The 24,153-nt window shown below is 40.1% G+C and overlaps 1 protein-coding gene across 1 annotated transcript; it reads left to right on the top strand.

Moving 5' to 3' along the window:
- Positions 1 to 1,132: 1,132 nt before the first annotated feature.
- Positions 1,133 to 23,934, top strand: si:dkey-183c6.7 (urea transporter 2). The gene is made up of 8 exons (XM_044184716.1): positions 1,133 to 1,851; positions 2,376 to 2,565; positions 3,260 to 3,388; positions 4,111 to 4,300; positions 8,429 to 8,576; positions 18,442 to 18,576; positions 21,500 to 21,549; positions 22,267 to 23,934. The coding sequence occupies exons 1-8, from the start codon at positions 1,725 to 1,727 to the stop codon at positions 22,447 to 22,449; spliced, it is 1,152 nt and encodes a 383-aa protein (XP_044040651.1). The 5' UTR covers positions 1,133 to 1,724; the 3' UTR covers positions 22,450 to 23,934.
- The last annotated feature ends 219 nt before the right edge of the window (positions 23,935 to 24,153 follow it).

Genomic DNA, 24,153 nt, shown 5'->3' with positions numbered 1-24,153 from the left:
TTTTTAATACAAACATGAAAGTTTACTGCTTGATAGGGAAAGATTAGTCATGTGCATTTTCTTGCAAGTTTGCAAGTCAAGTTACAAACAGTCAAGCTGACTGTGCTGAAAATAGATTTTTCTTCAGAACAAGTCATTTCAAGTCATCGCTGGGGTCAGTATTCAGTTACTACACCACACATTGGTAAGACATCAGCGCAGACAAGCACATACAGCACTGTATATCTCACTTTATGGCTCCACCGTCTGTTAGATTGAGTCTGGAATGGAACAGACACACACCAATAATACGGAACATGAAGACTAAAACTGACTGTTGCCTTAATGTGGTGTATATGTGCGGCTGCGTGTGTCTGTGTTTTGCTTTAACGAAACGAAGACATTCGCAGATAATCTTCAAACGTTTACCTGCATCTCTTCCTCTTATTACAGCCCACTCTGGCATGTGTGTCCATCTGTAGCTCTTTTCCCTTGCTTCACAGGCTATGATTGATGGAATGAGCCAAGAGGAAGAGACAAGAAAGAGGGAGGCGGATATATTTATTGAAGCAACTAAAAGATGGATAGAGCGAGGGAGAGACAGAGGAAGCGAGAGAGAGAGAGAAAGATGAGCTGTCAGGGGTTCTTGAATGGCACAGCAATTTCCACCTGCAAAAACAAGGTTTTTGAATCCCTGCTGCACTGGCTCAGACAGAGTGAAAGGATTCTCTCTGTGATGGTATCTAGCATGCTGTTATTGCCTTCACTTGCTGCACTTTGAGCCTGCTAATGGATGTGCACCAATGACCATACATGTAAACACACAAGTACATGCTCACACACAGATGCACACACTTCTCAGAAGTCACATTGTTGTGTTTCTCAAGTGGAAGTGAAATCAAAGCATTTTTCTGTTATTCAGGTCATTGAGTGAGTTAGGTGTCAGTCCAAAACTGGAAAAAGGTGACAACAACAGGTAGTTTTGCAGAAATGCATGCACATAAAAGACCCACACACACTTTTTCTGAACTCCAAGTGCTCTCAACTGCTCTCAACTGTGTGCTTAAAGCAGAAACAAAATAGAAGGGAAAAAATCCTTTGAAGGCAGAAACAATGTGAGGAGCTTGTTAAAACGGATGTCAACAGAAAGTCAAAAGGAAAATAAGTGCCTCTGGGAAGTTATAGAAGAATCTGGTGTCAACAATATTGCATCTGTTTTCTCAATGAAGGCAAAGCAGCAGAGATATCTGGGTTATTTATTACACCTTTTGGAAAAACTTGAGATAACGCAACGCCCACTTATGGCTTTACAAACGAAGGAAAGACAAACATTGATGTGCACGCTGCAATAAAAAGTAGATGACTAGTTTAATTGGACAAACAGTAGGTGAAGAGATGTCACAGTGGAGCTGGAAGACAAAGAGAAAGAGAGTACAGAGGAATGAGGTGATTGTGAAATGTGAAAATAGAGCAGGAGGAAGGGACCAGTGACCAGTGTGAACAGTGTTGGACTTTGTTCTTCTCTGGTACGGCCGGTCGAAAGCTGAATGAATATGTTACCCGGTCCACCAGTTTATAAGTCATCCCCTTAACCCTCACCGGAGAGGAAAGAGGGAGAGGAGGAACAGGGGAGAAGGGATGACTGAGAAGGAAGGGTAGAACGAAGCAACAGGAGAACAAGCAGAGGAGCGAAAAGAACAAAAAGAAGCAACAAAGTAAAGTGGTGTGGTCCAGCTGCTGCAGGGATGTGGATGGATACCAAAATGGAGGTGGAAGAGGCCAGCAGGAGTCGTGCCAGCCTCAGTCGGCATGTGTTTAACATTCTGCTGTTGTGCACTGGGGACATGGAGCACTTGGATAAGTGCATGCAGGGTAAGAAAACTCAATAAACAATACATTGCTACATCCTATGTTTTCTTACTTCTAATCTTGAACACAAGTATGTATTGTATGACCTTTATAAAATGTGCTTGGGAAATGCATAATTCATCAAGTTTGAGTCTTCTCATAATGTGATTAATTACAAAACTTTTCAAAAAGTGTAAGGTTCCCAAGCACTTGGAATGTGTTAAACTGCCATAATCATAAATAAATGAGCCTGAAATGCTTACACTGCCATTAAAATATGCAGATGTAATCATCACACAGCTCCCACGGTGAATGCTGCTGCACTCTTCCTCCAACATAAATCATAACATCATTAAACTCCCATCTTGATTCTTTTATAAAACCCTGTATTGGCATCAAGAAATCCAACTGAGAAATAAGTTTTGTGCTGCAGTTTGCCTCTTTAGTTCCTCTTTAGTTCTTTTTTTTTTGAGAAAAATTAGTAAATATTAATTTCCCCAAAAGGTTTCAAGGAAAATGTGCAAAATGTTTTCTTTCTGTGTCCTCAGACAAGTTGTTTGTGCTGCAGCTGGCGGTGTGGAGCCTGAGAGGGGTGACCAGGGTGATTCTAGCCAACAACCCGCTGAGTGGTGCTCTCATCCTGGCTGCACTGTACTGGGCGTCCCCTTGGCAGGGCCTCCTAGGAACTCTGGGTGTACTGGCCTCTACGCTAACAGCTGTTATCACAGGACAAGACAGGTGGAATGATATGAATATATATAGAAACATGCACACAAATAGTAGAAGCTCACAAAACATGCACATTTGTATGTACATATTTAATGATCTGGGTATTTTAAAACCACACAACAGAAAAAAAGTCCCTTTTAAATAATCAATGCCTCAATAAAAACCTGTCTGTAGCTTGGAAGCCGACCCTGTAACACAAGCCTGTAATTTCCTCAACCTTATGACTAAAGTTGATTGAGGGTTCTACTTAAAATTCATGAGAACAACAGCTCCATGACTGATAGCCCTGCGTTCACCCACACCCACTGCCTAGCGATTCTTATTTTAGTTCCTGTCCCAATATTTATGCCACGCACATTATAATATGCTAATACGCAACCTTGTTTTAAGGTTTTAAAAATAATTCCAGCTGAACTGGGGATGCTAATGCTATTAGGTCTGACATGTTGAATAAATTTAGTGTCACCCTGGGGCCTCTGCTCATTAAAACTGTACAGTTTGTTTCATGAGGACCCATTAAAAGCTACGCTAATGTGTGTTTGGATAAGTTTTATGATCTTACTGCACATCACTGTAGTACAGAAATGTTTTCTTCTATTGTCTTCAAAATAGAAAATGCAAGACGTATTGTTATATGTGAATCTTCCTGTTCTGTGTGTGTGTGTGTGTGTGTGTGTGTGTGTGTGTGTGTGTGTGTGTGTAGTGCTGAGGTATCAGGAGGTCTCCATGGTTTTAACGGCATGTTGGTGTCTCTGCTGATGGGAGTGTTCAGCTCGGCTGGAGACTGGTACTGGTGGCTGCTGCTGCCTGTCTGCTTGGGGTCAGCTACATGGTAAGACACATGCACACACACACACACACACACACACACATGCTGCTCGTACTGTAGTTCAACAGTCATGGTGTAGGAATAGGGTGTTGGACTGTTTGTCAGATAAAACAATCTGAATATGACACACTGGGCTCTGTGAAATTATAATGAATATTTTCAATATGTTTGGACACTTTATAGGAAAAACAATTAATCGAGAAACTAATCAACAGACTATTTGATAATGTAAGTAATTGCTAGTTGTAACCCTATTTATCTTGATTGAAAAATGTATCATATTTAAACATATAATTAATCTTATTTTTACGAGTTTAGCAGATTTTTCTGCCACAGCAGTTGTGAGTCACTGTGAGAAACAGTAGAAATCCCTCCTGTCTCCAAGGGAACCAAAAGACACTATTGCTAATGTCAATGAACCAGCAAAGACTTTTTACACACATTTCCAGACTGAAAGCTAAAGAAGATATGCCAATGGCCCTCCTCTCACCACAACATCCAATGGCATATATCAGGAGTGCCTCCACTTCACTCACAACGTACAGAATGTGAGAAATGGATGCTACAGTTAAGTCATTTTGGAAAGGCTCTGCATTTAGTGTGACTATGAACATTACACGTGTCTGCAAAAAGCATGTATACCGTTCATTGCAACGTGTACACGAGGTCCATTTAATTAAAAATGATCAGCACCTCCACTCTCTCACCCCCCTCCTATTCTCCAGTGTCTTTCTGTACAGTGGTCTCTCCTCCGTGTTGGACCGCTGGGACTTGCCTGTTACTGTATTTCCCTTCAACATCACTATTGTCCTCTACCTCCTTTGTACCGGCCCACACAACCCCTATTTCCCGCACCACCTAGCTAAGCCAGCGAGGGCGTTGGAGCCCAATGGAACCGAGCTCATTGCAGCTGAGGTAAGGCGATTCAACATGGATTAAATGTTTGTGCATAGGTCAAGTTAAATTATACAGAAGCTGGGAGGTTGCTGTTCAAAAGCCCACTCTCAAATCATGATTGTCTCTCAGATCTTGGAGCTTGGTTCACTTCCTCATCAGAAAAACTTTTCCAAAGAACCTCTGCTGACAGCATGGATGGGTTATATGGTTTTCACCATAAGTTATAGTTTGTATTTTATGTTTGTATACAAAATACTGTACATAATCTCTATGTACATCTTCTTTGTACATCCATAATCAACCTCTATGTTAATCCTCTTTCTACATGCATAATCTATGTTTATCCTCTATATATATACATACATTCATCTATATTCATACTCTTTAAACACACATAATCAACGTGCCCATCCAGCATGTCCCAACACTCAGAGAGAAAACTAAAGTGAAAAAAACGACACAAAACCTACCAGTGGTGAAGGAAGTCTTCAAATCTTTTACTTAGGTATAAGTAGCAATACTGTACTTTAAAAATACGCCATTACAAGTAAAAGCCCTTAATAATTATTACCTAAATGTACTTCATGTACCAAAAGTTAAAATCTTCAATGTGGGAAAATGTCCCATGTGAGTGTTAAGAAGCTTGTCATATTGTTTGCATGTAAAGCCTTACTTTGTAAAGTAACTAGTAACTATAACTGACAAATGAATGTAGTGGAGTAAAAAGAATTGTAGCGCTGTATAAGTGGCATGAAATAGATATAGTCAATTAAAAAAGTTCCTCAAATGTGTACTTAAGTACAGTACTGGAGTAAATGCACTTACAGGCTATTCCTCCACTATCTGGGCTGGTTAGATACAGAATAACTGCTGGTCCGTAATTTTAGTGAAATGCTGTTGAAACAAAGTTAAACATGTAACATACTGTAGATGTCTGAAAAACTTTTACTTCTTCAGCCAAGTAGCCAGAGGTTTCAAACTCGATTGAACGTGTCTTATTCTACATGAAACCGTATTTGGATTAAGCTGTTTATGAGCGCAGTTTATGCCACTACTACTTTCATATTCACATTTACATGATAATATATTCCATTCCGTGTATGGTAAATATAATCACACCAAAATCTCACCAGCATCTGAGTTTGGGAATTTGTCAGATTATGGATTTAAAAGCTTATAAACTATTTTTAAAATAATGTCTTAACTGATGTAAATAATTTGTGGTTAATGGTTATTACAACAAGCAATGATAACAATAAGTGTTTCTATTAGTTCTCTCTAATTTTTGCTCAGATGGGAAAGAAAGAACACTTCGAGGCTCAATTTTGCATTTTTTTTCTTCATCAGCATTTCATCATGAGGTTATCTGCAACATTTGCAGTGATATTTGAACAGAGACAGCCCATCAAGTCACATGATCATGAAAACGGGTGCAGATCATTAGTAGTCTCAAAGGGAACTATTAGAAGTGACAGGATATATGATGAAGATTTAAAAAGACAAAAACCAAGTTATCCTATGTGCGTCTGCCACGTTGCAGCCTGGTGAGGTAACTGATAGGAGCACAATATGTATAAGATCAGCCAGCTATGACTCACCAGTTACTTAGCAACAGTCGCTGCTGGAGCTCCTGTTCAGAAATTATAATCACCCCAAACTGTTTTAATTAACAATTCTTGGTGATTGAAACTCATAGTGGAGGTGAAGCTGTTGCATCCAAGATAAAGTGTTTGTTATTTTGTTCAGTTTCCGTGGTCTGAGATTGTTCATAATATTCCAAACTTGTAATGGACATGGTAGTACAGGTTGAAATATTCTATCAGTGTCAGTAAAGTTTCTTAGGAAGGATAAGTAGGGAGATTTTATAGCTGCTGTTACCTTTTATAGGCAGGGAGAAATGCTACTGAAAGTCTACTTCATTAGAATGCAAGCTGTTGCACAGGACACCTTGTAAAGAAAATAAATAGTTTGCTTCGACCACTGAATTTTAATTAAATGCAGTTGCCTTGAGCTGCTTCTCACGAGACTTTGGCAAAAGAATCCAGACTCTCGCCAGCTGCTGGAGTCGGCTTTTGATCTCTGTGAGCCAGCTGGCATTTCAGTGCTTGAAGAGCGACTGAATTTTAATCTCCATGCTTTTGTTTGGAAACAGGCAGAGCAGATTATGTGATCCAAATCAGAAAAGCTCTATCTTCTTCCATATGTAATGAATGCACATAAAGATTACTTGTTAGCATTTGTGTATATGTATTGACAATTTACAGTTTGACACTATGTGCTGATTATATGGACAACAAAACATGCAGATAACTATACAAATACCTTTAAACTTATACAGACATACACATATATAAATAAACACTAAATACTCTAAATATACAAGATCTTCACTGTAGAAATTCCATATTTTAGCAGCATAACGCATAATATTGTATTATATCCAGTACACAATGAGATCATTTAAAGCTGCACCAATCAATATTTTCATGTGACAGTAACAATGGGTCAAATAAGTGTAATGTGGAAGAAGTCAGTCATAGTGATGAACCCACAGAGAACTCTCTCACCCAACTCTCCAGTTACTCTCAGTTCTACGCAATTTAGAGTTATTCAGCTAATTGTTTTGGTTTTATGGCCCACAACTTTACTGTTTGGCCCGCTCTCATCAACCTCATTTCCAGATACTGCAGGCAGCTGTTTTCAGGGGGGAAAGATTTGATAAACCCACTGTCATAAACACTGATTAAAGTTGTTGGATTTATTTACCACAAGGCGTTTGTTTGTTTTAAATGCACAGTAAGAGCGAGGAGTGGAGAAGAATATTGTATATCAGTGTATTTCTGCACACGATGATCTGGAAACTGACTGTGAAAACTAGATTAGCTATGCCGACTAAACCCTCTCAGCGCTGTTAGGTGTCCTGAATATAGAGTCAAGATTTACAAACGATTCTTTTAACAAGCATCACGCCCTGTGGCACAGTATGTCCCTCACTCTACAGAATTACTTTCTACAAGTTTCAGCTGCTCCAACTCTCTTTCTCTCTCTGTTTCTTCCTATGTCCCATGCTTTCTCTCTCTTTTTCTCTTAACTCTTTCAATCTAATATCCTTTCTTTTTAATATTCAACTCAAATCATTTCACTTCCTCTTTCTGTCCATCTGTCTGTCTCTCGCCTTATAAATGCTGTCCCTTTCATTTCATAAATTCCCTTTGGTTTATTACTTGCGAGATCTGAAACCTCTAAATTCTTCTTTTCATCTCGCTGCTTCCCGTCTCCCCAGTCTCTATCCGTTTCTCTGCTCTGCCATGCAAATCTCCTTCCTCCTTCTCCCACATCTTTCTTCATCACTTTTTCAATCGCCTCTGTCTTTTTCATCCTCCTTTGTTCTCCTTCCTAGTACATGTAACCATATTTTCAAGGGCAGCACAATAAAGTCATATATTTTTTGATGTAAAACATTCTCATCCCCTCATTCACCTCTCCTCCCTCTTTCCTCCTCCTCCCCTTCTATTTTTCCTCTTTTCATCCCATTTTTCTATTGCTCTCCTCCTTCCTTTTCTTTCACCCATCTCCATTTCCTCCTTCCGTCTCTCCTCCTCTCGTCTTTCCTCTGGTTATCTCCAGAGATGATGATGACGTCGGTCCTATTTATATTTAATGTCCTCAGCTTTCACTCTGCTGAGGATGGCGCTCTGGCTGCACTACCACGACAGCGTACTTAATCTTTCTACACACAAAGACACACACACACACACACATCTACACACACAGAAGCATGCATGCACGCACAAAGAATTGTGTGGCAACAATATAATTAAAGACCATTTATGACTTGTAAATATCAGCGACAGGCAGGTGCGCCCATCACGTCGCCATGGAAACTCTCTGACTCTCTCACTGACTGTTGGGAATGCAGCATATGTGTGTGTATGAGTGTGTATTCAAGTGTTTAACTGGGTGAAGAAAGAAATGGCTAATTTTGACTGGGAAGAGAGCCGCTGAATAGATTCCACACATTTTGTCATGTTTTTGTGAGTGTTTCTGCTCTTGGAATGTTATACTTGTATATAAATTGTGTGGATAATCATTTGCAATATGCTACATAGTGTAAAAATCCTCCTCTAACTTCTCTCTCTTGTCCAGGTAATGCATGGCATCCTTCTTGGTGTGGGTCAGATCTTTGCCTGTGGAGCTCTGGGGCCCTCCCTCCTCATCCTGGGAGCAGTTCTGCTCTACTCCCCCCTGCTGGCCGTCCATGCTCTGCTGGGATCAGCGGTTGGAACGTTGGCTGGTGAGTCTCCATCTGTGTGTTTGTATGTCTGTGTGGGAGGAGTGGGAGAGTTAGTAAAGTAGGAATATTATTGTATTCTTTTGTAGGTCACACTGTACTGTAGATAGTGATGTAATACAAGCCAACTCCTTGTAACATTAGAAGCAGAAAAGCTTCAATTCTGTGTTCCACATTTTCACAGAGTTTGACACAGATTGCAACCCTGACCTCATACCAGGCTATGGTTGGTGTTTTTTAAGTTGAACTGATCAGGGTTGAAGTTTCACAGTGCGATTTCAGTGGGCACCACACATTTTCAACACCTAATGATATCATCAGGGTTATCTTAGCTTGGGCTCAGAAACAACATTTATAACAAAATGCCTGTCAAACAAACTGTTGGCGTTTGTATTTACCACGCAGGAAGGACTGAACAAAACAATGGCATTGGGCGCATTATGTGGAGGTAGGATCCAGCATTTTTAGAACTTGACCCATACTAAGCTTAAAGTCAGAGAGACAACAGGAACCAAGAGAGAGAGAGAAATGCAACTAGGGTCCCCAACAGAACTCGAACCGGGGATGTTACAGTTCATGGTCGGCATCTCAACCCCTTAATCACAGGGGCGCCAGCACCCCCATCTTTTAATCGGTCTCTTGAGAGTTCTCCAACTTGGAAATCCATACATTATCTTCAGTCACAGTCTTAGGCAACAGTATAAACCTTCCATTTATTAAACCATCAATCAGGACCTCAAATAAATGGCAGGCCTCACTCCCTGCATGGCAAATGTTGAATTACAGTACATTTTAACAAGCTTAAAGTCGGGTAAGGTTTATGAATCCCTCTGGCAATAAGACAGAATGTCAGCAGAGCATATGAATATGAAACTATAAGACAGGCAGTTGCTCAGCTCCAAAAGACACAGAGCAATTAGCTGGGGCACTGATAACCACTGGCTTACATACAAACACACAGGCCTGTGGCTGTGTGTGCTTTTTACATCTGCCTCACTGTGACTCTATTCAGGGAAAGAGAGCGAGAGAATTAGAAATGCCAGGAGTTTAAAAGACTTCAGCTTCCGTCTGCTGCTATAAGTACAATACAGTGTCCTAAAATACTTTGTTGTGTGTGTGTGTGTTTGTGTGTGTGTGTGTGTGTGTGTGTGTGTGTTTGTAACTATGAGTCATTCTTTAAAAAACAGAGGAGTGGGCTCGTACATACACACATTTGCACAAACCCGTGGACACATGCTAACAGTGGCAGGTACACACACACATACACACACACTGCTGCAATAAAAAACAACTGTGTAACAAGAATATAATCAAAGTGATGTGACTGTAATGAGATTGTGTAGGCAACAGAGCCGAGAGTAAACAGCCTGCTAGCAGCTAACTGCATAAGAGCAACATAGCAAACAGGGTCTATTTCTGTCACTTGTACATTCTCTCTTCCTTCCTTCCCCTTTCATTTTACAATCCTGTTTTTCCATGTTTTCTCCAGTGAGTTTGGTTTTATCCACCTCAGGATTTTAGCCAAAATTAAGTATCCTTCAACCATATGTAGCCTTCATTGATCTTGAAAAAGTCAATCATGCTTTGATTTCTTTCATTTGGACGCTTGTTATTCAGGGCTCCACCAGAGACAATCTTTTATCTTCCCCAAATCTAAAATGCTGCCGTTAGTCTTTTAACTAATTCCAAGGGACAAGGGCATATTACATTAAAGTTCCCCTCCAGGCACATTTTAAAGTATGTAAAAATACTCTGCTATGATTAATATTTTGTTTAACAGTGTTATCCCACATAAAAAGTATAAAAACTGGAAGCTCATCTGCTCTTTCTCCCTCATTGAGAAATTCTGGATCTGTGAATGCCCCGCCCACCACCGCTGTGTGTTAGGTTGACCACCACCGCTGCCTGTTAGGTTGACCAGTGCCGGTGAGAGCATGGATGTGGGTGAGAGAGTGGTACAGGTCAAGATGGCTTAGAGTTAGAGGAAACATAGGAGCAATTCAGCCATACATGTTTGAGCTTCAGTCAGGCTCAGAGGAGGAGTCTATTGGGTACCAAAATCGGTGACTAGCAGACATATCAGAATGGTAAGTGTAGTTAGCATCTTTTATTTGTTTATGTTGTTTGTTAGCTTTTCAGCTTGTAACTGGCAGTGGCTGACACAGCATTAGTGGTTGTGAAACATACAATAATATCTGCTACGATGTTACAGTGTGTTCACATTGTTATTACGTAATGTTAGTAGATAGTTGAAGGAAGCTCCAGGGTCCAGGTTGCATCCAAAAACTGCACACTCTACCATGTTTGCTGTAAAAACTTCACTCACTATGCTAACTTAGTGCAAACTCTCTGTACTGACAAACTTTGCACAGATACAAGTCAGTAAAGTCAAGGTCTGACATTTTAGGGGGCACAAACATACTTTAAGTCTTGCTCCTCTATTCTGGTTTCAGGTTGAGTGTAAGTATTGATTTTGTTACTCTTACTATGAATGTCTGGATGATAAAGCTTGTGATACATTTTTTATTGGCAACAAATCCCATAAAAAGACCAAAACCAATAATTAATTGAACCTACTAAGTATTGTCTGTGTATCCAAAACCTGATATAGCTTATTCCTCTGTACCTTAGAGTTCCATTGTTGTCTAATTACTAAAAACACATTAATGAGCCACACTATTGTGCTGGGTGACATGTTCCCTCATTACGATAAACATGGGCACTGTAGTTGATTTGGAGTCAATCACACATACACAGTCTTGCTGTAAATACTCACTAGAGCACCAAATGTGTATTAATCCGCAGCTGAAAATAGTCCCCAACAAATGCACTATTTAATCCTGTTTTAGTAACATTTGCTAAAAACTACAGTGCCCAGCTGTTTCAGGAAATTAATTAGCCTTTTATTTAAATGAAACAATATAATTGTGATAGTATTTTTAAGATCTACGTCTTCAGTAGGAATAAATGGGCTTGGAGCTGAGTGCCACAGACAGTAGGGAAATTCAAATGAGAGACTTTTTGTGGGATTTGTTGGCAATAACAAAAATATGGAATAATACCAACCTTATCCTTTAAGGCTTTGCAACTACATTTTAGATACAGTATGTGAGTCCTCTGTGATGCACAGTGCAGCTTGAGATCCTCAGGCAGGAGTCATTCTGATGTGGTCATTTTAACAAGGTTTTCTCTGTTCAGGCCCTTCAGCTTTCAGGTTCCTTGCCTTGGCATCTCATATTAACTAAGCCCATGCCAGCTTTCAAATCTCCTCTTAAAAATTGTTCTATATAAGGGGAATTTCATGCTTGGTTCTTTGTTTGCCTCTGTTTATTCTCATTTGAATAGTACTTTAACTATCTTTATTCTTTGTTTTTCCTTGCTTATTATATTGTTACTCTCATTAGTGTTACTTTTCTTGTTGTTAGGTACTTTGAAACTTTGTTTGGAAGAATGTGATGAAAAAGTTTGTTATTGTGACTTTTGTTGCTGTTATCATAAACAGAATCTGGACTTTTGGTGTTGTTAGATGCATCTTTTACCGTGGAGTTTGGTGAACCAGCTGCCATGAATAAATGTAAATGCTCTCACACGCACCCACGCACAGAAACAAATGAAGCTGCAGCACACAGTGAGAGAGTAAAGAGTTTGAATAAGTGCTACAAGGTCAGATTCAAAACTTAATCCTGCCTGACAGAGACCCAGAGGGGAAAAGAAGGATCAGTGTCAGGAGACAAAGAAAAAAGTGTCAGATGGAGATAGAGAGGAGAAAACGTAGGATAAAGAGAAGGAAAAAAGCAGGGGGGCATAAATTGAGTGAAGAGAAAAAGTAGTGCCAGAGAGAGAAGCAACAAAAGAGAAAGATGCTAATAAAGGCACCAGAGAAGAAAAGAGGACTCCCTAAATCATCAAGAGGTCTGAAAATTTGTGTGTGCCTGTGTGTATTGAATTGACACTGTCCTCTTTAGCACTTCAGACAACAATTTGTGCCCCTGACTCTGTATTTCTTCTTCTGTCCTACCTCCCCTCCATGAACAGCCCTTTTCCACTTTCTACTTCTCTCAACATCTCCTTTAATGCTTTCTCCTTATCAGCAACACCTCTTATCATTCTTTTCACTTGCATCATTCTCTCCACTGCTGCTATGCATTCATTATCCTTCAGTGCCTACAAAATGCTGAGTGTAAAGATACCCTGGTTTGGTTTCAGGAAGGAAAAGGTGGGAGTGTGTGTGTGTGTGTGTGTGTGTGTGTGTGTGTGTGAGATGTCATTATCATCACCATTCTCATTGATAATTAACTGCGCCGAACACAAATGGTGTCCTTGGGGTGCTGGTAAGACATACACAGTGTACTCAGTGCAAGAGTTTGAAAGGGAGCGTCTTTTTTATCACTTTTCCAAAACCAAAAACACAAGAACAAAAGTGTAAGGAATGAATTCAACTGTTTATCTTCTCTAATGTAAGCTGCAAACATTAGCATGTCCAGCTAACTAGCTAACTACCTACAATAGTAACCTAGCATTATTTCCAAAGGCAAGCAGCATGTCATTAGCTAACTTATTTTGTGGTTTAGGACTGGAACATCCTTAGTGTGGGAGCCAAGGTGCTAGAGTTTAGAGTAACGTTAGCAACTCTGTCTTGCTCTTTATTTGTCTTAGGGACGTTTACACTCCAGCAACTCCAGCCAAACTTGCAGCAGATATTTGTGCCAAATTCATAGGTTATCCCGCAACCTCAAATCCTTTTCTCTTGTAAAAGTGAACCGTCAGTTATCATCATCATCCTCTTCATCCTTAGCTCTATCCTTACCTTTACTATCATCATCTTCATTCATTTCTTATTTCCATCATTATTACCATTATTAATCTCATTTTCACTGACATCACCATTATGTTCACCATGATGATAATTGTTTCCATTCACCACCATCAGAATAGCTTTCGACTTAAGTATCATTGCTGTCGTCACCTCCTCATTCATCTCCAGCTGTGGTGCTGTTGTCATCAGTTTAATCATTTTTTTCAAGGATAAAGCTGAGGTGACAGACCAAAAGCAGGCAGACAGTGGATGTTTAGAGATGTGTGGCTCTCTGACGACAGAAATCACTGTGGCTCTCTATGAGCAATTAGCCTCTTAATCATCACCTCTTAATGCCTACGTTGTCTGTCAGAAAGAGCGAGAATGACGGACAGATACAGTAGCATGGGTCAGACTGAGAGAGGAAAGAGACATGAAGTTCGCCTGGGACAGGCACAGTATGAGGCCATATTTAGAGCTATCACTCAAAGCATTGTGGTGTAAACTATCCCCATAAGGGGTTTCCGGAGGAGGACACCAGGGGCTGTATGTAGGACAGAGCATCCACCTCCTGCTGCATTCTGGTTATAGGAGAATAATTGACATGGGGGGGGGGGGGGGTAACCAGGTTGGGAGGGTAGGTGGAACTAATGGTCAGTGTTGCTGATCTGGAAAATGAGACTGTGCCTGTACTAGCCTATTTGTATGCAAATGCATGCACACTTGACACAATGAACACTATGTATTTCTCTGAAAAACACCAGTCCAGATGTGTTTATCAACAGCAGTAACACGCTGGTGTATATTTAACATGTGCATCAGTGATTGTGTGATTTCACCAAACTATGTTTTACCTATGTTGTACACCTGTGAGTGATCAACTGTGCATGGCGCGTAGAGGACTCAGAAAGGCCAAAAGCTTTGGCATGCGCTCTCGAGCTGCGCGCACAATTGTTTTGTTCACTGTTGCTGAGTGACATGTAAACCAACATGTAGCAGGAGTGCGGAGGAAACCATGCTAGCCATGCTAGTGGCGTGGCTCTAGGGATGGCTATGCCGTTCTGTCGTTTCATCAGTCTGTCCACCACTTTGGTCCCAAATATTGTTGAAATATCTCAACAACTACTGGATGGACTGTACAGATATTCATAGAGGATGAATCCCACTGACTTTGGAGATCCCCTGACTTTTCATCTCGTGCCATCGTCAAGACAAAATTAGCAAATGTTAGTAGGCTAACACACTAAACTAAGAAGGTGACCATGGTAAACATTACCCGCTAAACTTTGTCATGTTAGCATTTTTGTTGCGACCATGTTAGCATGCTGCTAGCATTTAGTTTAAAGTACCACTGTGCCTTAGTACAGCCTCAAAGAGCCATTACATGGCTGTTGACTCTTAGCCTTGTTATTTAAAATACCATCTTTACATACTCCACTTTCTGTACAGTAGGTTAAATAGAGGATTTATACAGCGAGGATTTAACTTCTAAAAAGAGAAAAGAAATTCATTCACCTAACAGTAATCTTAGAAGGATAAAGCGCAAACATAAAATTCCTAGCAGACATGATTGGAAGCACTAGAAGCATTCACAAAGAAAACGGATTGGAGAAATAGTTGGAGAAATGTTGGTGGAAATAGAGACTAATCACACACACAAAGTAGTAGAACACTTAAACATTGCATGGACAGCAACAATCCCTCTACAACTCATGCTGCTGATATCTGGACAGTGTATAGCGCACATACAGAGCAATCCATTTAGCTGCATCCACAAACAGTTTTCCAGGCATCAAAGGACAGAATGATGGCTTCACCTGCTGAATGAAGAGCAAAGGCCCAAATGCAAAGTTAGCCATTTAGCCATAACACTGGAAAAACAAGACATTATGTACAGTTCATTTCAGTTGTTCATTCCAACCTATTACACTGTCCTCCATTTAGTCTGCAGCTAGTCACTGTGGTTCGATGCAGGCAGCAACTGGAAAAGAGGAGAGGAGATATTGGGTTTGATATGATAAGAGCTCTCTGACTCATTCTATTAGCATAGACAACATCACACTGGGAGTGACACACACACATACATAGACACACATGCTTTCGCACACATAGGGGAAAAACAGTAAAAATTTTAGTATCCTGTGGGGCCCCCCCTCCCACATTGCCATTAGTCTTTAATGACACCCTTATGTGGGGAGGAAAGAAGGGGAGTAGAGGGGTGTTATGAAGGAAGTAAGGAAGGGAATGAGGGAAATACTGTGAATGAGAAACAAAGGGGAAATGGTGACATTGAAGAGGAAGATGGAGAGGAAGATAATGAAGTGTGGAATGAGGAAGAGGCAAGATGAGCGCAGAGGGAGCCATAGAGTTTGAAGACAGACTGCAGAAGAGGGTAGCTGTGAAAGAGGAAAAACAAACAGAGAGTGGAAAGAGGGAGTGGATGGCAGAGTAGCCCAGCAGACACCGAGTGAGGAGGCAGTACTGGGGTGTGGTCAGTCTGCTTCAGGACCAGACTGCTAAACCGCAGCCCACAATGCCTGGTAATAAGGAAATCAATCACAGCATCACATTTATCTGCAGAAGAGCTTCCAAAATTTACTGTTACTGCAGATGAATTCTTTGAAAAACCCTGCAGCATTAATAGAGGGAAGCTGCAGGGTGGAGCTGCTGCAGCAATGGCTAACAATATGTATGATAACTTACATTTATACTGTTGTCATTTTAGTCATTTTAGAGTTTTAAATGGGTTTGAAAGGGCTTCTTCTAACCAAAATGTGACAGTGCTAATGACAAAGCTGTGGTATGAAAATGCAACCAGGCTACTGAGCAAAGGATAATTCCTTCCCACTCCTCCAGGAGCACATTCATCTTAGTGCACGTGTGTAAATTATATATAGCTGCTACAGCAAATAGTGGGTTACTGGTGGTCACTCTTCTGCACAGTCAGTCATTGTTCAGTCATTTTTTATGATATTACTCTTACTCAGGAAGGTAAAAATACACTATTTCTGCTGTAGGGTTCATGCTCCCCAAAACATAAGTACTGTATATATCAATGAAACAGTCAGTAAGCAGTTTTAAAGCTCATTCCTTTCCACAGCTGAGCAGTGGCAGCTGCGCTGGGTGGGGCTACAGGACTGATGGCCTCTGCGTACATACATACACACACACAGATGCAGTGTTGTCCCTTCTAGCTTGGTGTGCAGCACGTAGCAGAAACGCTCATAAGTGCAATTAATTGGCAATGCTGATTCCAGTGCATCTCTGACATTTACTCATTAGTCAAGTTTCCATCTTAATTTGCAAATTTTAACTGAATTTCTAGAAAATCGACAAAAACAAATGTGAATGAATGCTTGATTCCATTCATTTCTTATGCACTTTAGGATTTCGTTGCATCAAGATGACATAATTAAAGGTCCAGTGTGTGACATTTAGGAGGAGCAGAAATGGAATATAATATTTAAGTATAGGTATGTTTCCATTAGCGTATAATGGCCTGAAAACCATAATCGTTGTGTTTTCATCACATTTTCTAAGAATCAGAATAAGCCATTTATATCTACATAGTGAGCGGGTCCCCTTCCACGGAAGCCACCATGTTGCACCGCTATGTTTCTACAGTAGCCCAGAACGGACAAACCAATCACTGGCTCTAGATAGGGTCTTTCACGTTTTTCGCGAGTTTCACAGCCACCGTAATTTCTCCTACACGCTTGGAAGGGGAGGGTGAGGCAAGCGGTATTGAAATGATTGCAAACTGCAATTTCACTACTAGATGCCTGAAACCTTCAACCAGAGGGCCAAAACAAAAGCTTTTTACTGGTTTTAATTTGTTCAAAGTAAGGCTGCTGCTTGCTGATTCTAAATGAAGCTTGTTGGCCTTTGCAGCTGGACTCAGTGGCCCTAGTCCTTGTGATGTCATCGTGACTTTATTGTTAATCTACCTCACGTGTGGTTTGAAAGACACAGTGCAGCTGCTGCTGAAGGCCAGTAGAGAAAATGACAGTGCTTCTGGCCTCACTGAGTTTTATTTGGGTCAGTGTGCCCCCTGTGCAGTCTGCATATAGCTTCTTCTTCACAGTGTAATGTTTGTTTAGTATGGACGTGAGTCAGAGGTGAGACATTGACCTGGTGTTCATCCACCTACCGCATCAATTCTCAGCCGCAGTACCACGGAGAGACTGGATGATGCAATCAGGACTGAAAAATGTTCAGCAAAATGTAATACCAAAAAAAAAAAAAAGAAAAACATATTGACACTGAAGTTGAATTGTAAAGACTTGTTAAAATGTTATTTACTACATTTTAGGAAAAGTGAAAATGAACAGCATTATTATGCAAATGAAAAGGGGAATAGCTGACAATTAAGTCATTAAGTTAAAAGTCTCCTTAGAGGTCCACCAAAGCTTTCTCTTTCTCTCATGTAACATTACAGTAAAAGAATTAGAGAAAAAGTATTTTTTAAACGTAAAAGCATGTATTTTAGTGTACAGTAACTCAGGCTCACTGGAGAGGAGACAGGCAGGGTCTCAGTCAGCACTTCCCCTACCCAGCCATACTCACCATCATCACATGACCATTCCAAAGTGGAAAAATCATAAATACAAGTGACAAAGCAGACAAATTACATCTCAGCTCCTCCTTAGTGGTGCATCATATCCTGTAAACACTGTTACACAAGACTCCAAAATAATATCTTGCTATTGTGACCTGTAATCAAATAATGTTTTCAGCAGGGATTAACAAAACCGTCATCTTCCATGTTGGACCAGATATTCATATTCCTTCTATGTAGATATGGGGAAATAGATAGGGAAAAACAACATATGTCCTTATTAGGTTACACACATAATTTGATCTGAAGTAAACCATGCAGTTTGTGTCTTGCACCACCACATGGATAATTCTAGTACAGCAGATTCAACAAACAAATATCAGTGTTTGATCGTGTATTTCTGCGTGCGTGTTTCCCAGATCTGTCTACAGCAGTGACTCATTGGTTTTTGTAATCAGACTTGTAAAGATTTAACTCTCACTGTGTGTGTGTGTGTGTGTGTGTGGGTGTGGCAGGTTTATCCATGGCGGTGCGTCATGATTCTCTGTACTCAGGTCTGTCGGGGTTTAATGGAGCTCTGGGCTGCATGGCTGTTGGAGGACTCTTCTTCACCTTCAGCTGGAGGATCCACATCTTTGCCATCACCACCGGTGACACATAAGCGCACGCACACACAGACACAGTTATTGTCCATTGTTTAAAGTGCATAATAACAGTGTTAGTGATCTAATACATGACGTAAAACACAATTGAAGAACAAAGGATGTAAAACACAGTGCATTTATTTGAAGGTTATTTATTAAATGTTATTTTCCAGCAAAAAAACAACAATGTTTTCACATTTTTTATTTATGTTGCTGTGTACACTGGGGTCAGCATAAGAATGGACAACACTTAACTACTATCCTACATTCTTATATCATATAGCATGTTGTTCATCCTTCTTCTGTTTAGTTGTTGTCCCACTACTCTTGCAAAAACGTTTGCACTTCACAAATCCTGTATCAAAACCTGTGTTCCACTCAGGATTTGTGTGGGATTGCTTTTGGTAATGATATGAAAACCGTGTGTTTTTTCCATAGAGAATAAAAGGGAAACGTTGCAAGGAATGCTCATCCCACTCTTTCTTCAAGCCCCACAACTTCAAGCTAAAATGGAGCCATCATTTTGAACTTGCTCTAACTTAACATTTCCTTTTTTTTTTAAATACTGCGTAGTGTACTTTTGCTTTTTGGCAGAAAAACAAGAACCACATGAACATACTTTTCAGTATTTGTAATAATATCTACTTTTTGATGAGTTAACCTTACTTGTATTTTGCAGGAATGTTAAAATAGACAGACTCAAGGGGAAAAAAATCCAAATCTAGTCATTATTCTTGTCGTTACTGTACTCAGCCACCGGAGGGCGACAGAAACAAACAAGCTGCTTCAACATGCTCTGTCCATGGTGCTGAAACAAATGAAGTCTTTCTCGTTGTCTCTGTCCATGGTGCTGAAACACTCAAATGCAAAGCAGTGCATATCAGATAGACAATAATAGGATTAGACAGACTTGTCTAATGTTGGCTGGACCCAGTTCAGCACATAGATCCAAGAGCACGTTCTAGGGAATCTAAATCGGCGTATTAGCCAGTCATCATCATGGGCCAGGAAATCTTCATGGTCCCTGAACACTCGTTCCCTCCTGATCCTTCCTTTCGCGTTGTCCTCTGCAGTGCCAGCGCATCCACCATGCAGCATTATGCACGAGTGTCACCGCAGTAGTTACAGCAATCATACTGCTTACTTCACACCTTGGCAAAATGATCGCGTCAATCAGTAGTATCACCCACCCTGGGATATCATTTGAAGGTGGAAGTTTGACAGGTGAACACATTTTTTTGTATAGGTTTTGTTACGCTTGGCCTGCGTTATGATTAGAACTGAAAATGAGGATCTGGAGTGTAGCGATTGTGCGAGAGCTGGCACTGGCTTATTTCCAGACATTGCTAATTTACACAATCCATATGAGCAGGTGGTGAAGATGTGCCTGGTGAGTCGAGGTGAGAAGGCAGAGTGTGTGTGTGCATGTGTGTGTGTGTGTGTGTGTGTGTGTGTGTGTGTGTGTGAGCCATCTCGGTGTCTCAGTGCGCTCTGTGCGCCTGACGCCAGGAATGTGATGGTGAAACAGCGCTGATGAAATACTGAGCGGACTTAATTTCCGAGTTGGCGTGTATCTTTTACAATTGAAAGGCGCTTAAGGAATATTTATTGGTCACTACAATCGCAAGTGCAAATAACACTGCTCGTTTGAATGTTTATGATAACGTGGAACTATAATTAACCTTTGATGTTAAGTGAAATTAAATGTGTGAGAGGCATGATTATACAATCTGGCTTCAATGCACCATCTCACCATCTGCGTCGCCAATTTCCCCTGTCTCCAAAATGTGCGTACGCATGGGTCAGAGTTTGTTTACAGGTTTTGTGAATATGCAATGGTTATAAATGAGACCCCAGGTAATTTTGAACTTAATTGCATTACAGTATTGAATTTAAATGCCCGCACTACTTTTAGATTATACGCGTTTTTCAATTTTTTCAGACTTAATAATCAGACTCAATGCAGCCCCATTGCTATGGCTGTTATCTGTGGATTTTACGCATACCAAAACATTCAGCTCCATACTTTATAATCTATAAACATTGACTCACTTACTATCAGTGCTCTCCGTGTCATTTAAGCTGCAGTCTAACTGACCCTTTTCATAAGACCCTTGGTCTGTGAAACTTTTTCAGAAGTGCACTGGAGCCAATCAAACAAGGCTCATTCTCTTAGTGCCTAAACAGTAGAACCCAGACAGTTTACATGGGACTGTCAGCTGCTTGTTGTGACTTTATATAATTTGTCTGAACCCTTGGCGTCATTGAGATGCCACATACTACATCACTGCTCCTCTCAGTAAATCAAGAACTAACTCCTCTCCTGAATCAGTCACATGCTGAATCATGCCTTCTTAAGGAAGTAAATGACTACAGATAAATTTAAAAAAAAAATGTGCTTAAACTAAAAATAATTAATAGGTAAAATGCAACATATTAGCTTATTCAACCTGCTCCTTGTACTGTGCAAGGGATGTATCCAGTTTACTTTCCATTGCTTTTACTCCATCTGCAATTTCTCTGTGTTTCTCTGCGCCAAATGGCCGTAATTGCAGAGAAGTGGTTAATCGTTTTGTCAATTCAAAGCTTGATTTAATTGATCTATTTAGACTCAGCCTTTCTGTCTCCCTCTCTACCTCTGCTTTCAAACATGGATACAGACAAACTGACAAAATTATGCACACAAGCTATCTCACTCACACAACACTTCTGAAAGCTCTTGCAGCTGAAGCACCATGAACATTAGTGCTGACCAATTTGGCAGGCAGCTAATCGACTCACATTAGGTAAATTGTTCTTAATTGGAGCTTCTAGTGTGTCTCCTATCAGGACCAACTGCAGCCAAACTGTGTCCCAGGGTCCTGGAGAAAGATAGAGAGTGAGTGTGTTGGGGATATATTTAGCCTAATCTCTTCTCCTCTACCTGCAGCCTTCCTCTCTGCATATGCTGACATCGCTCTGAGCAATCTGTTGGGAACTGTAAGTACCCACCTCAAAAAATGTTTGTATGAAGCAGCAACACTGAGACGCAATTTTCTAATTTGTCTTTTGATTTTTTTTAAGCCTAGGATGACTCAGTTTTAGCTTTTTTGTTTTGTATACTCTGTAGAGTATTCCAATTGGTGGGAACTAGAGATGTTAAAGGGTGGTGAAAAAGTTTTTACGGAAGAAAAACATCAAGTTTTAAGTCTGCTGCACTTGAAACCACGCTCAGCAGTGATGTCCAGTTGAAATACATATATAGTGTATTGCTACACTACTTCGGGGTGTGAAAAGCATTTCTGCATGGCAAAAAAAGCAGGATTTTCAACACTCTGGTGTTAAATATTTAATTCAGATCGGTCAATCAAACAGCAGTTTCACATAAAAGGCAGTTGGGCTGTCACTCCACAAGAGGACTGGTCCATTTTATTTAGTTGATTCGTTCCGAGCACTCTCTAGGCACACCCTTGTGCAAAAAAATAAGACACTGCACATAAACAGGAGTTACAGGGAAGCAGTTATTACTGCAAAAAACATACAAGAAGCCCCCAAAATGTCTGGTTCACATCTTTTATACCTTCTTCAACATAACAGAAAGAGTAGGCTAATGCTAAAAACTCTGTCTGTATGGATGTACAGAGCTTGTTCTCACTCAAACTGTCTGACTCACTTCACTCTCTCTTATTCATTATTAAAAACCCTCTCTTTCCCTAGGTTGGTCTCCCAGCATGCAGTTGGGCAGCTACTCTGACAGCCACGCTGATGTTGCTGCTGACCGGCAGTTTAGCAATATACCGCATCCCTATTTGTCAGGTCAGGGCGCCTGAACACAACCTGCGCTCCTGCAGCCAATGGGAAGCTGGGAACACCAAAGAAAGGGAGAGCACTGACGTGTAACTCTGGGACACACACACACACACAGAATACTGTATCAATACTTTGAACTGCTGTGTTGGATGGGCTGGACTAAACATAAATCCATTTTTATTATAAACATTTTATAAATAGATGGTTAGATCTACACTCCCATTTCACCATAGGCGTACAAGTAAAAAAGTAGATTTAACACTCCATGTTTTGTCCACAAGATGGCAATGTATGTTCAGCAATCAAATGTTGAAAATGTTTATGAAGTATCACAAAGTTGCTTATAAACCTCTGTATTCAAATACGACCATTTCTATTAAATGTATAAAATATTCAACCAAGTTTTGTCCATGGCTTTGCCACCTGTGTTTCTGTCCTGTGCATCTGTTTTTACGGACAAAGACACGTAAAAACAAAAACAAAGAAACAGCCAATTTAAAGGGAAAGAAAACTTCTTTTAATAGGCATGAAATCAACAAATTAGTTTAATAAAACCATTCGTTGTTAAAATGACAGTTTAACTGTTATCGTCAATAAAAACACAGACTGAATTCAATGGTAATTGTTTTTTATCCCCTTCATTACCCTGCATAGACATACTACATAGCACTGCACTGGAACTCATTGTAAAAACAGACTGTACATGTACCTCAATACAGGCAGACAGTGAAACAATGAATACACACAGACAACAGGTAATGTGTTTCTGAAATGGTCAGCTGCTTAGACCAGGAAGTTCAAGGCAATTGAATCTTGAATTATTATAGTTATTATTACTATTATGTTTAGCAGTGGTTTATTATTAGACAGTGCTTTATGTTGCCTGTGTCAATTTTTTTATGTATACTTCCCACCTATATTCCCAAACACACACATGTCCACATTCACACACATACTACACCCCAGTCTAATGTTAAAAAAAATATATTAAAAGATTATTGAAAACATAATTTTCTTTTTTCCATACAGGACGGATGAGGTGACATTCTGCCACAAACAATGATGTCTTTTCTAAAATGTTTCTTAACATCATGCATTTCTATCTCAGTGCTTTCAGGATTTTTTGTCTACATAATTGTTTGGGACTAAATTCTTTTATCATGAACTACCTCACAGACAATGGTGATGAGGTTAGTGACAAGAAGAAACATACAAAAGTGCCTCCCAGACTGTGATTGATTAAGCATAATAAGAAAAAAAAGAAAAAGTAGAAATATAAATACTTGCACAAACAGTACTTGTGTCTTTTAAGCTGCATTACAAAAAAATGAACATTCGTAGTTCTACGTACTTTCAGTTGAAGATTTGATTGCGAGTGCTGTTGTGCTTCTTTTAGCATGACTGTGTGTGTGTGTGTGTCTGCTTGTATGCTTGTGTTCATTATGGTTCAGAGTAAAGGCAGAATGACAGTTGTCTTAATTGGTATGTTTGCACACACTCTGTCACACACACACACACACACACACACACACACACACACACACACACACACACACACATACCATGTGCAAAGTACCCAAACATACACCATACATACTCATACCATACAGTATCTGACAATGAAATGAAGGAGAGGTATCTATTATATTTAATAGAACCAAGTGTAAACTTCAGATAAATGTGTGTGTGTGTGTGTTTAATGTATCTTATCTGTCCACATAATTGTTTTCATGCACAGAAATCTGAATAAATAAATTGTTTTTCTGATGAATTTTAGCGTGCATGCACTTGCAT

Source organism: Siniperca chuatsi, linkage group LG22 (assembly GCF_020085105.1).
Source record: "Siniperca chuatsi isolate FFG_IHB_CAS linkage group LG22, ASM2008510v1, whole genome shotgun sequence".
Taxonomy (NCBI): Eukaryota; Metazoa; Chordata; class Actinopteri; order Centrarchiformes; family Sinipercidae; genus Siniperca; species Siniperca chuatsi.
The sequence above is the reverse complement of the archived record's forward strand: the minus strand, read 5'-3'. Positions and strand labels throughout refer to the sequence as shown.